The following is a 13,627-nucleotide window of genomic DNA, read 5'->3' as shown; positions in this document are numbered from 1 at the left end:
AACCCTGTTATGATTACGATCCTTATTTTTATTTGCATTACATGCCTGTCCCCATAGGCTTCCCAGGGCATTGCTAACACTGCCCTATGGTGACAATTCTCCTTTTACTTCACCTAGGTCTGCATTCGTTCCTGTTTTCAGAATAGCATGGTGGACCGGTGTGGCTGTGGCCATTTCTTCTACCCCTTGCCCGCCGGAGCAGTTTACTGTGACTACAACAAGCATCCTGCCTGGGGTAAGTGGAGACAAAAGGCATGGGGGGGGGGAGAAATCCACAATCTCACCTGTTTCCTATCCATGGTGCAAGGTGCTGGGGCTCCTGTCCTATGCACGCAGCTCACACAATTACTTTATCGACTGTCCCTCTGTCTCTGGACTAGGTTATTGTTATTACAAACTCCAGGCTGAATTCAAAACAGGCACCCTGGGCTGTTTCACCAAATGCCGGAAACCTTGCAAGTAAGTCAGTTTCAAAACCTGTGCAGTTGCATTCCTGGGCCTGGTCAAATTCCACAGAGCTTGCTGGGCAGTAAAAAATATTCAGTAAAATGGAGCGGAACAGGATTTTTGTTTTGTTGTGGTTTTTTGTACCCAACTTATCATTCCATCCTGGTTTCCCAAACTCAGGCCTCTCAGCCCCAGGCTTTCTTCAGAAACCCAGTAACGAAGGGTTCTTCCATTGCCTCTTTTCTCCAGCTGATGTCTCACCTGATGTCAGTGGTGTAGCATAGTGGGGGACACCCGGTGCTGCCTCAATACAGCTGCACACTTCCGTCGCTGGGCTCCATTGAAAACTGCTTCTCCATGCAAACCAATGGAACTGTTCTTTTCTTATCTCTGTGGCTGCAAACTCCTGGGTGATATGGATGCCGCTAGACCATTGAATTTCCATGCATACTCTATCCGTTTCCCTCCCTCCCACACAGCCCCAGGCACTGGCAACCCACGCTATGCCACTGCCTGATGTAGCAAACATATCTTGTGATTGGCAACTGCTCATATCTTGGAAGGTGATGGTGCCACAGGTGTCCTAGGTGTATGTCTTAGCTGAGCCATGCAGGTACCAACAGAAGAGCAGCATTATAAGAACTTGCACCCTTACAGCATACCCCTCAAGTACCCCAATTTTTTCAGGACAGTCTCAGAATTGGGGAAGCCATCACACTTTCTGACTTTGAATTGGCGCATCCCAATTTCAAGGCTTTATCCCACCAGCAGCAGCCGCCATCACAATGCTGCCCCAGTAGCGGATTCTGCCTCTCTGCCCCTCGCAACATGGCGGCTGCCTCCGGGCTTGGTGGCGCGGCTTGATGATGTAATTTGCCAAGGCGCTGCAGAGTGCCGGAGGCAGAGAGACCGACCAGGGGATTGTGGAGAGAAGCGTGGGCTTAAAAGGGCCGCAGTGCAGCCGGCAGTGGCAGTTGATGAGTCTTGAGTGACCAGCAGGATGGGGACAAGGGGGAAAGGGGAAGAGGACTGGAGCCCAGCGCTAGGGTCCCACCCGGAAATGTGTGGCGTAATGAAGAGGTGGCACAAGCGCCTCTGAGGATGCATCGAGTATTTCCAATTCTAAGGAATGTTGGAAGGTTAGGTTACAATCCTTGACACCCATGAACATCAGATGTAAATAAGGTACCCTGGTAATGTGCCTCTAAGCTTATTATATGCATTTCTCTTTAGGGTGACAGAATACCAGTTGTCAGCTGGATATTCACGATGGCCTTCTGCTGTCTCTGAGGTAAGGAGATGATTTCCTGCTTCCATGAGTACACACATGCACACCTAAGAACTGTCACGGGGCAACTGCTCTATATGACACACCGGACCATAGGACACACTGGACCATAGGAAGGGGAGAACAGGGGGGGGATTTCTCCCCCTCTCTGCTCAGCGCCCCTTCAGCGAAGTGGCAGAAGAAACAGAGCCCCTTCCATTTCTCCTCCCGCTTCGCTGGAGAGGCGCTGCGCAGAGAGGGAAAACTGTGCAGCGCCTCTCCAGCGAAGTGAAGCCTGAAGAGCAAGAGGGATCGGTGTGCACTGACCCCTCTCACTCTCCAGGGTTCAGGCGGCTATCCGCAAGCCTTCAGAGCGCAGTGGGAACTCCTGCTGCGCTCTGAAGGCTTGCGGATAGCTGCCTGAAGGCCCCGGAGCGCAGCAGGAGTTCCCTGCGCTCCGGGGGCTTCAGGCAGCTTCAGCGAAAGCAATGCAAAGCCTCTGGAGCGCGGGGGGAGCGCAGGGGGAGCGCTCCCTCTGGGCTTTGGAGGCTTCACATTGCTATCGCTGAAGCCAAGGAGCCTGCATTCGCTCCATAGGACGCACACACATTTTCCCTTCATTTTTGGAGGGGGGAAAGTGCGTCCTATAGAGCGAAAAATACGGTACACGTTTTTCAAAAATGCATATAGCAGAGCTGCAGAGCTTTTTTAAAAAAAAGAAAAGAAAAACCATATCAGAAGGCTTCAGCCTTTCTCTGCAGTAAAAGGTAAAGGTACCCCTGCCCGTACGGGCCAGACTTGACAGACTCTAGGGTTGTGCGCCCATCTCACTCAAGAGGCCGGGGGCCAGCGCTGTCCGGAGACACTTCCGGGTCACGTGGCCAGTGTGACATCGCTGCTCTGGCGAGCCAGAGCTGCACACGGAAACGCTGTTTACCTTCCCGCTAGTAAGCGGTCCCTATTTATCTGCTTGCACCCGGGAGTGCTTTCGAACTGCTAGGTTGGCAGGCGCTGGGACCGAACAACGGGAGCGCACCCCGCCGCAGGGATTCGAACCGCCGACCTTTCGATCGGCAAGCCCTAGGCGCTGAGGCTTTTACCCACAGCGCCACCCGCGTCCCTTCTCTGCAGTAGGGAGTCCAAAAGTACGTTTCTATCAAACTCACTTTTTGAGCATACTGGGGTAGGGGGTTGGCAGCCACTTGGGGCAAGCAACCAGAAACAGTGGAAACAGAAAACGAGAAACCAGGAAGAGAAGAACTTTAAGGAGGAATGGGATTACAATGTGTTTAAGAGAACACTGTAAACACCTAAAAACAGGATTTGAGTAACGCTTGTAACGTATTAAAAAACTAAGGTAAAAAATGGATTATTTAAGAAAAATAGAGAAAATAAGTGAAGCAGTTGAAAAAAGTTTGATAGTGGTAACCATGGAAAGGCGGAGGGGAATCGAAGAATTCAGGGAATTCTTGATGATGATGTTGATGTTTAACGTTTGAATTTAAATTGGCAAGGTAAAACTCAATAAAAAGGTTTTTTAGAAAAGAAAAGAAAAGAAGCAGAGTGGAAACAGTGGGGGGAAAGACTAAGTTCCCCCCCCCACACACACACACACTGATTTGCTATAAATTCCACACACACACACACACACACAGACACACACACGTGGATTATTTTCTTGCTGGGGGTCAGTTACATGCATTTGTGTGCTTCTGGGCTGCTTATAAAGCTTTTGTTTCCAATTTATTTATTTTGCAAATGTGTCGTTTCAGGCCTGGGTGTTCCACATGCTGTCACGGCAAAACAAGTATAACATCACATCCAAGAGGTAAGAGCTCCACCTACGGTCAGAATAGAAGGTCAGCATCGGAGACGCAACGATTGATGAAAAATAGGGAGAAACAATGAGGATCACAGGGTGCTAAGCTGTGTTGGGACAGCAGAGAGTGGTGAATTCTAGGATCAAGGAAGAAATTGCTTAGGGATAGGGCTTAAGGTAGATTGCATGAATTAAATGCATGTTTTCTGAAACTATGGCGATTAATTGGACTGGGGACAATGTGTTGAGATTCCGGAACAGCAGAGGCGAGCTCCAGGGTTCCTTCCAACTATATAATTATATGATTCTGGTGCAAGAAGCAGTGTAGTACAGTGGTACCTCGGGTTACATACGCTTCAGGTTACAGACTCCGCTAACCCAGAAATATTACACCGGGTTAAGAACTTTGCTTCAGGATGAGACCAGAAATCGTGCTCCGGCGGCGCGGCGGCGGCAGGAGGCCCCATTAGCTAAAGTGGTGCTTCAGGTTAAGAACAGTTTCAGGTTAAGTACGGATCTCCGGAACGAATTAAGTACTTAACCCGAGGTACCACTTCTAATCCATTCCTCTACATAATGTTAGACACCCAATGTGGCTTACAGATACAATAAGAATAGCTGAAAACACACACACACTTTTAAAAATATATACTCCAACAAGTCCTGTTTATCAGCAACCACAAGTTCCTGACTGCCCTAGACCAGAGGTCAGCAAACTTTTTCAACAGGGGGCCGCTCCACTGTCCCTCAGACCTTGTGGGGGGCCAGACTATATTGGGGGCGGCCAGTGATGCAAGAGCACTGCAAGCCCCTGTGGCTGCTTACCCGTGTCTTGCGAGCAGCAGGGGTTGGCAGTGGCGGCGGAACAATGAGCGGCACGCAAAAGGGCTCTGGAGAGGGGCTGCTTAAAATGGCGGCCGCTCAAGCGCTGCTGCTGCTGCTGACACCAACAAGGCCCCCTTCCTCCTCTAGGCAGGGCAGGGAGAAGCCAGGAGGAGGGAGGAAAGAGGCGGCGGCAGCGCCATGGGAGGGAGGGAGGGGAAAAGAATGTGCGTGCTTGCAATCCACGCGGTGATTCCCAGACCGTCCGCGGGCCGGATCCAGAAGGCAATTGGGCCTGATCTGGCCCGTGGGCCTTAGTTTGCCTACCCATGCCCTAGACAGATCGTTTGCAGGTTTCAGGAGGTGAAGTAGGAAATTATAGCTTCCAAACAGATGCTCACACTGTTTAAAAACATTTGGCATGTTATGGGGCAGCTTAATTTGAGTTTATGAGATAAAGTTCAGAGAAATGCCGTAGACCTGGGAATGGGGGGTTGTGAATTTGGAAGGAGTGGGCATTTTGGGAGAGGTGTAGGTTATAATCCTATAGGCACTTACCTGGCAAAAAGCCCCATTGCACTGAATAGGATGAATACTCATTTGTAGGACTGAGCTGTAGGATATTGATTGAGCCAGAACTTTCCCTTTTTTATTGCCAGGAATGGAATTGCCAAAGTGAATATATTTTTTGAGGAGTGGAATTATAAAAGCAACGGGGAGTCTCCTGCTTTCACAGTATGTATTCCCTTCGTCACCACGTATTCCCAACTGCTCCCCCTACCACCATCTGTGACACCAAAAAACCATAATCCTTTAAGGCCTGTCCAGATAGTCAGTTCCTGGAAATAAAAATCTGCCCATTGTTGCTCATTGCATGGGAATCTAGCCTCCTTCTTTCAAATAAGTGCTTTTGTTTCAGGTACATTGCACTTCCCTATTTCTCGGGGGGGGGGTGTCATTTTTGTTGTTGGGAAAATGTGGTTCTCTGCCCCAAGCAGCAACATAACTGCATTCTGCAACACTTTTTGGAATGTACTCGTTAGAATGTCATGGGCACATGCCAGAATAATGCCCACCCCTTGGCATCAATCAATTATTTTATTTGTTTGCTACCTTTACTACCGTGCTCAAGGCAGCTGTGTGGGACAGGTGGTGCTGTGGGTTAAACCACAGAGCCTAGGACTTGCAGATCAGAAGGTCAGCAGTTCGAATCCCCGTGACGGGGTGAGCTCCCGTTGCTCAGTCCCAGCTCCTGCCAACCTAGCAGTTCGAAAGCACGTCAAACTGCAAGTAGATAAATAGGTACCGCTCCGGCGGGAAGGTAAATGACGTTTCCGTGCGCTGCTCTGGTTCGCCAGAAGTGGCTTAGTCATGCTGGCCACACGACCCGGAAGCTGTACGCTGGCTCCCTCGGCCAATAAAGCGAAATGAGCGCCGCAACCCCAGAGTCGGTCACGACTGGACCTAATGGTCAGGCGTCCCTTTACCTTTACTTTTGCAAGGCAGCTTACAGCATGTGAAAAATTGTGTAACTACAAACATACCAAAAGTAATCATAAACAATAAATAAAACCTCAAAAAGAGCACAACCAAACTGAACAACTTCCACATAAATTGTAAGATCCAATATAAAGAGACAAACATTTACTGCAACAACCTCCCCTAAACAATACCCCAGTCCAAGATTCTGTTCAGCAGGCTCAGTTTTTTGTAGTTGGAGTCAGTCTGAGCCCCGCCCTCTCAGGCCAGGTGGCAGAAGGCCTGCAAGGCAGGGAGCGACACAATTCCCCTGCCCGCCTGCCCGCTAACAGCAGCCCCTGCAAAGAGCTCTTCCTAAAGAAGCTTAAACTAGCTTGTCTCAAGACAAGTAAGTATCCTATTCCCCACATCTCTCTACCCAGCAAGAAGTCTTGAGATTGGTCACTATCAGCATCTGAGAGAGTTCATTTTTAGAAGGCTAAGCACTGTGCACAGGAGCTAGAGTAAAAATGCATATACAATCCCCAAATGTTTCGATAGTGAGTGTTCTCTAGGTTTACAAAACTTCAGCAAGTAGTTGATAGTCACTGCCGGATTTTGCTGTAGCAGTCAATATTTGACAGCATGTGGTACCGTAGATGGTGTCAAAATTTCACACCAACATGACCTGCATCATAATTTAGTAATTTAGTATATGGACCTCAATTCAATACATTGAAATAGGTGACTGTAAAAGTTTAACAGCAATTTCGATTTTTGAAGCGCAAGTGTCAACATTTGGATCATATGTAGACATTAAAATATAAATGTTCTGGAGTACATCTCCAGCCCCCAGGAGGCAGGAGCGACATAGCTACTCCTCATTGCAGTTAGACTGGATATTGTGATTTCTTCTGAAATGGAGTTCACAGAACCGGTGATCTAAGTGAGTCCCAAGGGAAAAGATGGCAGCCTTACGGATCTCTATCAATGGCTAAGATGTTTGGGGAGCCAAATTTATTTCTTGAGCATTGTTTTTATAAAAATAAAATATTCCCCTATTCTGATCTTCATTCTGCAGGTGGTGACACTGCTTTCACAGCTGGGAAGCCAGTGGAGCCTGTGGTTTGGTTCCTCGGTCCTCTCCGTAGTAGAGATGGCTGAGTTGATTCTGGATTTTGTCGCCATCACCTGCATCCTGACTTTCCGCCGGCTGTACTTGCACAAATCTTCTGACCTCCATACACCCAACAGCCACGACACCAGCTCCCATGCTACATCTGCTGCCCCACAACATGCCTCTGAAGTTGCTATGCTACCCTCCTACAACAGCTTGGAATCGCTATCCCTGCACAGAGTTTCCTTCAGGAGAACAGAGTGAGGGGCCCAGGCCAGAAATGGCTTGCAGAAGCCCTTCTTGAAGCATGGAGATGGACATTACTGCCAGCAGTTCACTGTACTTCTCATACTTCCATGAGGCAGATGGGACCGAAAGGTCTCCTGGGAAGCTATTGGCAGAAGGAAGTCATAGTACATATATACAGGGCACAAGTGGCTTGAAATGCCAACTCTGCCTGCTTTGCAACTTGTGGCGTAGTGGTTAGGAGCAGTAGACTCGTAATCTGGTGAACCGGGTTTGCATCTCCGCTCCTCCACATGCAGCTGCTGGGTGACCTTGGGCTAGTCACACTTCCTTGAAGTCTCTCAGCCCCACTCACCTCACAGAGTGTTTGTTGTGGGGGAGGAAGGGAAAGGAGAATGTTAGCCGCTTTGAGACTCCTTAGGGTAGTGATAAAGCGGGATATCAAATCCAAACTCTTCTTCTTCTTCTGTTTCAAATTGGGGTCCCCAATGTGGCACCCTCAGACACACACACACACAGAGTTGCCATCTGCCCATGCCTCCCAATTGTTTGTTTTGACCATGAGTGACATTTGGCCAGGTAGAAAACAAAGCTCATCATCCACCCACCCCTCCCTTCCCCCAGAATGTCTCTGGGCCCATGCAGAAATGTTTTGTTTGGGGTTCCCCCCCTTCCCTTTGGTGTTTTTTTTTTGTTTGTTTGTTTTGTTTTTTTACTTTGCTTGGTTTTGGGGTGTTTGGATTGGCTCTTGTTGCTGTTTGGTTGTGGAGAACGTTCTGGCTACTGGGGGGGGACTTTTTGGGTCTGTGTTGTGTTTGTTTTGATGGAGAGCAGAAGAGTTCTGAGCATCCCCATTTTTCCCTTCTGTGAAATGGGTTGTTCCCAGGCCCCGAAAGGTGGGAGACCCCCAATCTGAAAGAACAAACCAGAAACAGGCTGTGTATTTGCTAGGTCTTTGTATGTGTGATAAGCAAGAGTCTAGCAGGAAAGAAAGCATGAAGAACAAGGAACCAACTCCTTCAGCTCACATACAATTAGCACAGTCTTCAAGGGGAAACCCTCTACCCATTTTGCCTTCATTGCTGCCATTTCCAACAGATTCCTTTGCACCTGGAGAGATGCAGGAGTCAGTTTAGCTGGAGTCTTGACGCCCCGTGCAATGTACACATTTTGTCTGCCTAAAGACAGGAAATGGGCCTCGCTTCTGCAAGCTTGCTAGACAAAGGCTTCCTTGGCAGCATCTTCCTCCATCCCACTAGGAGCCCGGGGATTCCTTTTATTGTGCAGCACACTGTTGGGATGTGTAATATGAACTGAGAACAGAAATGCGGTAAACCCGAGAACTCCTGGTATTAGAACTGTGGCAATACTGCGAGGCCCAGTGTGGGGGTCGAGGAAGGGACTAAAATGAGAGCCTGTAAAAAACAAGTTCTCCATGTTGGAGGCATCCATCTATGTCCCTCAGGGCTGGGACGCCTCATGCAACACAGATAGGCAGGGAGGCAGGCAAAGGTGACAACTGTAGCATCAGGAAAACAACTGGGAGGGAGGGAGGGAGAAGGTAAGGAAGGGAATGCTAGCCCCATTGCAGCGCAGGAGAATCCAAGGACCATCACATGACCTACCCTCCCAGCCCTGATTAGGCACACAACACTATTGAATGGTGTTATACCACAGCAGGAACACCAAGGAGCTGGTAAAAAACCGTGTGAATTAAATACTTGAGTGTGAACAATGAAGTGTGCCTCCTCATTAACAGGAAACAACCTACCTCGTCGGATCAAACATTTAGGGGGGACTAGCTTCTTTCAGTTTCTCTCATCTCACACACGGGATGTTGTTCTGGTCCATTCAAAGGTAAATCTTCTAGAACAGGCTTCCTCAACCTCAGCCCTCCAGATGTTTTTGGCCTACAACTCCCATGATGCCTAGCTAGCAGGACCAGTGATCAGGGGTGATGGGAATTGTAGTCTCAAAACATCTGGAGGGCCGAGGTTGAGGAAGCCTGTTCTAGAACATCAGTTGTTGGTACCCATCAGCCTTGAGAGATCATGGAGTGCGCCTCCAGGGGGGTAGTCCAACCAGTGTGTTAGCAGCACCAAAGAGACCTCCCTGGGGCGCAAGCCTGGGAAGGGTGTGTGGAGGACCTGGGCTGCCCAGACCTCCCTCTCGACCTCATTGGTGGGGTCCAAAGGAAAACACAGCACTGTATTTGGCACCAGGTTGGTTGGAGGGCTTGCCAGAAGGCGGCATACAAGGTGGCATCCAACCGTCTTAGGGACCCATCTCTGGATTTGTGTCTGGTTTACTCCTCAGCCTTTTCTTCTCCCAAAGATATCCCACAAGGCAGCAGAGGATTAGGGTCAGAGTTTTCTTTCTCCTAGATGGGCTACCTTCCCAGGTTGATGAGCCACAGTCCCTTTCTAAGAAAATTAAGTGTCCAAAGCTTGGATTGCTTCAAACTGTGCTGCTTTTACCAACCTCTGTCCATTAATTTGTTACGTCTCAATCCATTAAGCACATCCAAGGGTACCTTATGAAGGGTGGCTAACCTGCAGCCCTCTGACTGTTGTCGGGACTCCATCAGTCCCAGCCAGAATGGCCGATGGTCAGGGATGTTGGGAGTTGTAGCCAAGCACCATCTAGAAGGCCAAAGGTTAGCTCCGAAGCTGCTAGAGCTCATGCCAGCTGTGTTATCCCTTTCAGGGGCCTGTTTACATTCAGCCTCTTTGCAGACTGCCTCTGGGGATCTGGCGTTCAGCAAGAATCTGGGTCCTGCTTGGATCTTGGCCTCACCACTCTTCTAATGGGTGGGAGGTGCTTTTGCTCACAACATGCTTGCTGTTTTATGCGTTTTCCCAAACATGGGTCTCCAGCTGTTTTGGGACTACTAGCTAGCAAGTCAGGGATGATGGGAGTTGTGGTCCAAAATCAGCTGAAGACCCAGGTTTCGGAAACACTGATGTAAGTGCACAATGTAACTCCTAGGTTATAGATGGGCTTTTTCTAGAGCCCGCTTTGAGACAATGCCCTCAACAGTGCTGTACGGCAAATTCACGCGGGTACCAATGCATGCGTGTCTCTGCCCTTGTATGTCTAATAAGGTAGAATCTGTCACACACATCCTTCTATTTTGCAAATTTTATAGTGAAGAACGAGTTCAATTTATTTTGCCGCTTTTATCAAAATTGATACCCCTACAACATTATTTGGAATCCTCCCCCGAAATTTTACGAAAATACATTCTGGAAGATTCCTCAAGCTTAATATCATATGAGGTGGCCAAATTTTGCACTTTAGTAATCAGGAAGCGTAAATCTTCCCTGTTGAATGGCACAATGTGAAGTCCCCTTGTGTAATCCTTTTCCGATGCCATTGTTGAATTCTTTTTGTCTGATCTTGTGGTGTTTAGTGTTACTGGCTTTTGCCGCAATAAAACTTGGAAACTTGGTAACTCCTAGAAGCCAGGAGGATGAACTTCAGCACCCCCATTTCTAATAGTGTGATGCAAACAAAGAACAGAAGGGGTGCAGAGGCATTAGGAAAACAGGTCTGCATTCAAGAGGTTGTGTGTGTGTGTGTGTGTGTGTGTGTGTGTACACACAAACATGAACATTAAGTGTATATAACGGTACAAGTCAGAGGTAAAGAACCTGCAGCCCGTCAGCTGTTTGGTGGACCACGCAGGGAGCTGTTTTATACACTCTGACCACTGGATCTGTCTGCTGACTGACAGTGACACTTCCCAGCCCTAGCAGGAAACGCTTGGAATTGAAACTGGAACAGCCTGCATTTCGGCTCTACAAAAAGGTTGTTTTCTGCTGCTCCAGAGAAGCGGACACGGAGCAATGGATCCAAACTACAAGAAAGAAGATTCCACCTAAACATTAGGAAGAACTTCCTGACAGTAAGAGCTGTTCGACAGTGGAATTTGCTGCCAAGGAGTGTGGTGGAGTTTCCTTCTTTGGAGGTCTTTAAGCAGAGGCTTGACAACCATATGTCAGGAGTGCTCTGATGGTGTTTCCTGCTTGGCAGGGGGTTGGACTTGATGGCCCTTGTGGTCTCTTCCAACTCTATGATTCTATGAATTAAATTGCAGCCCCTCCCACTTACAGGCCTCATCAGTCCCAGCCAGCAATGTCCGTAGCCAGGGATGGCTGCAACCCAAGAGCATCTGCAAGGCTCACATGTTCCCCACAGTTGCACTAAAGGGAAGGTGAGCTTACATCCCCTCTGCTAGCACTCTCACCAATTCTGGTCTTGCACCTGCATTTGTCCTGCAGAGCCAAGGAAGGCAAGGATCTTCTCAGACAGCCCCTCTGATTTTAAAAGTCTAGTGCTTCTTACCCACAGAAAATTGCACTGTCCTGGCTGCAGGAAGACATAAGTTTCTCACAGTGCTCTGCGTTATTTCTTTCCCGTATCGGCAAGCAGGTGTCCTCCTCTTCCGCCAGGGCTCCCTCTGGTGTTGGCAAAGTATTTACTGCCTCAAGGTATTTACTGCTTGCTTGCTGCTGTACCGACACAGCACCACAACAGATTGCAGGTAGACAACCTGGGACCCTGGCACACATAAATTTGTAGCAAACTACCCACCTACCCCCGGTAGTTGAAAAGGATGTTTTAGAGATCCCTTTAGTGATCCTATACCTACTTCAGCTGCTCGTGAACAACTGCAGGAGCCAACACAGCACAAGGAACCCACTGAGCAGATTCCATTTTTCCTGTACTTTTTTCTTATTTAAAAAACACCTGGTTTCTGTCAAGCAACCCTAATGTATCTTCTTGGTGATGTATTCAGCATTTCAGCAGGAGGCTGCATAGTTACAATGATCACAGGATTCCATGCACATAATCCAATTATGAGATAGCGATGGTGACTTACCAGGAAAAAAATTCAACTATTTGGGTATGCTAGCATACCGCAAGTTGTCGTTTTCCAAGTTTCAGCCCTATCCTCCATCACTCCAGTATTTAAATAATTGCCCAAGGTCAGATGCTGCTTGGATTTGCTAAACATGCCCACACTAAGATGGAACCGGCCATTTCATACACTGCAGCTAGGGATCGTGACATCGAGCTGTTTAATATATTGTAGGACAGTTCTGCTTTTCCAGGATCATCTGTAGCAAAACAAACACACTCCTTGCATTTAAATCAGGACAGATTGTTGAGAAAACGAATACATCCTACAGCAGAAACAGAAGATCCTTCAGCAACGTGTGATAATGAGGGGAGAGGATTTAGGTAGCAATCCTTTGAGTAAGACCACGAACAATGAAGAAGAAAAGAAGAGTTTGGATTTGATATCCCGCTTTATCACTACCCGAAGGAGTCTCAAAGCGGCCAACATTCTCCTTTCCCTTCCTCCCCCACAACAAACACTCTGAGGTGAGTGAGGCTGAGAGACTTCAGAGAAGTGTGACTGGCCCAAGGTCACCCAGCAGCTGCATGTGGAGGAGCGGAGACCCGAACCTGGTTCCCCAGATTATGAGTCTACCACTCTTAACCACTACACCACACTGGCTCTCAGAGTCCTATTTTCATAGGCCACAACATCTATGTGACAGGGACAGTCGTACCTTGGAAGCCAAACGGAAGCCATTCCAGAAGTCTGCTCCACTTCCAAAACTTTCGGAAACCAAGGCGTGGCTTCCGATTGGCTGTTCGGGTTCCAAAGAACGTTCACAAACCAGAACACTCACTTTCAGGGTTGCGGCGTTCGGGATCCAAAACGTTCGACTCGCAAGGAGTTAGTCAACCATGCTACGACTGCATTGTCCAGATTTTTGTACCCTCAAATGTATACATTTGTGTTACATGTCTGCTGCGTAGGACCTTCATGTGCGACTTCCATGTCATCAGCAGCACCAGCACCGGGGAAGCCTCCAAGTGTCATTTGACAACTCCTTTCAACCCCTACGCAGTAAGGCCCAATGGTCAAGGATGGTGGAAGCTAGATGTCTGCCAGACATGGTCAACATACTACAAAGACAGCAATGGCATAAGTTGTGGCATATGGCATAACATCCCTGAAGTGCTTTTCTCATTTCCTTCTGCAACAGCCTGGTCACACAGACATGGTACAAAAATTAAGTTACCAATTATGTAGTGCAAATGGAGCTTCTTCCACTACTTCGAGTTACACTTGTACCCAAGACTCTGCCCTGACAGCATAAACGTTGTGTTTAGGTCTCCTCTCGTCTCCTGCAGATGTGGTTTGGCCTCCTACCTGTCACTTCAGGGGAAAGAGCCTCATTTTTCACAGAGTGAGAGACCACCGCTGGTTCTCACCTCCCCCCCCCCCCCAAATGCAGCATCCAGATAGTCTAGTGTGTGGGCTTTCATGCTCAGACCTCTCAACTGCAGCATCCCAGGTGGTCGTTCTACAAGACTTGACTTCCACGGTGCCCGAAAGAGATCCCGGTTAGGAAAATTACATGGCCAGGTG

General features: G+C 48.4%; 1 protein-coding gene across 3 annotated transcripts in view; it reads left to right on the top strand.

Annotated features, from left to right (window-relative positions):
- The window catches only part of SCNN1A (sodium channel epithelial 1 subunit alpha), a 29,157-nt gene extending 20,242 nt beyond the window's left edge, over positions 1 to 8,915 (top strand). For all 3 annotated transcript variants that reach the window (XM_083419962.1, XM_083419963.1, XM_083419964.1), the window contains 6 exons: positions 118 to 235; positions 381 to 459; positions 1,681 to 1,738; positions 3,487 to 3,542; positions 5,015 to 5,090; positions 6,895 to 8,915. In XM_083419962.1, coding sequence (XP_083276088.1) covers positions 118 to 235; positions 381 to 459; positions 1,681 to 1,738; positions 3,487 to 3,542; positions 5,015 to 5,090; positions 6,895 to 7,194 — 687 coding nt within the window. In that variant the 3' untranslated portion in view covers positions 7,195 to 8,915. The remainder of the gene's footprint in view (positions 1 to 117; positions 236 to 380; positions 460 to 1,680; positions 1,739 to 3,486; positions 3,543 to 5,014; positions 5,091 to 6,894) is intronic.
- Positions 8,916 to 13,627: the final 4,712 nt, after the last annotated feature.

This window comes from Podarcis tiliguerta (assembly GCF_965153285.1).
Source record: "Podarcis tiliguerta genome assembly, chromosome: 17".
NCBI lineage: Eukaryota > Metazoa > Chordata > Lepidosauria > Squamata > Lacertidae > Podarcis > Podarcis tiliguerta.
Note: the sequence above shows the minus strand (reverse complement) of the source record. Positions and strands in the feature narration are given on the sequence as shown.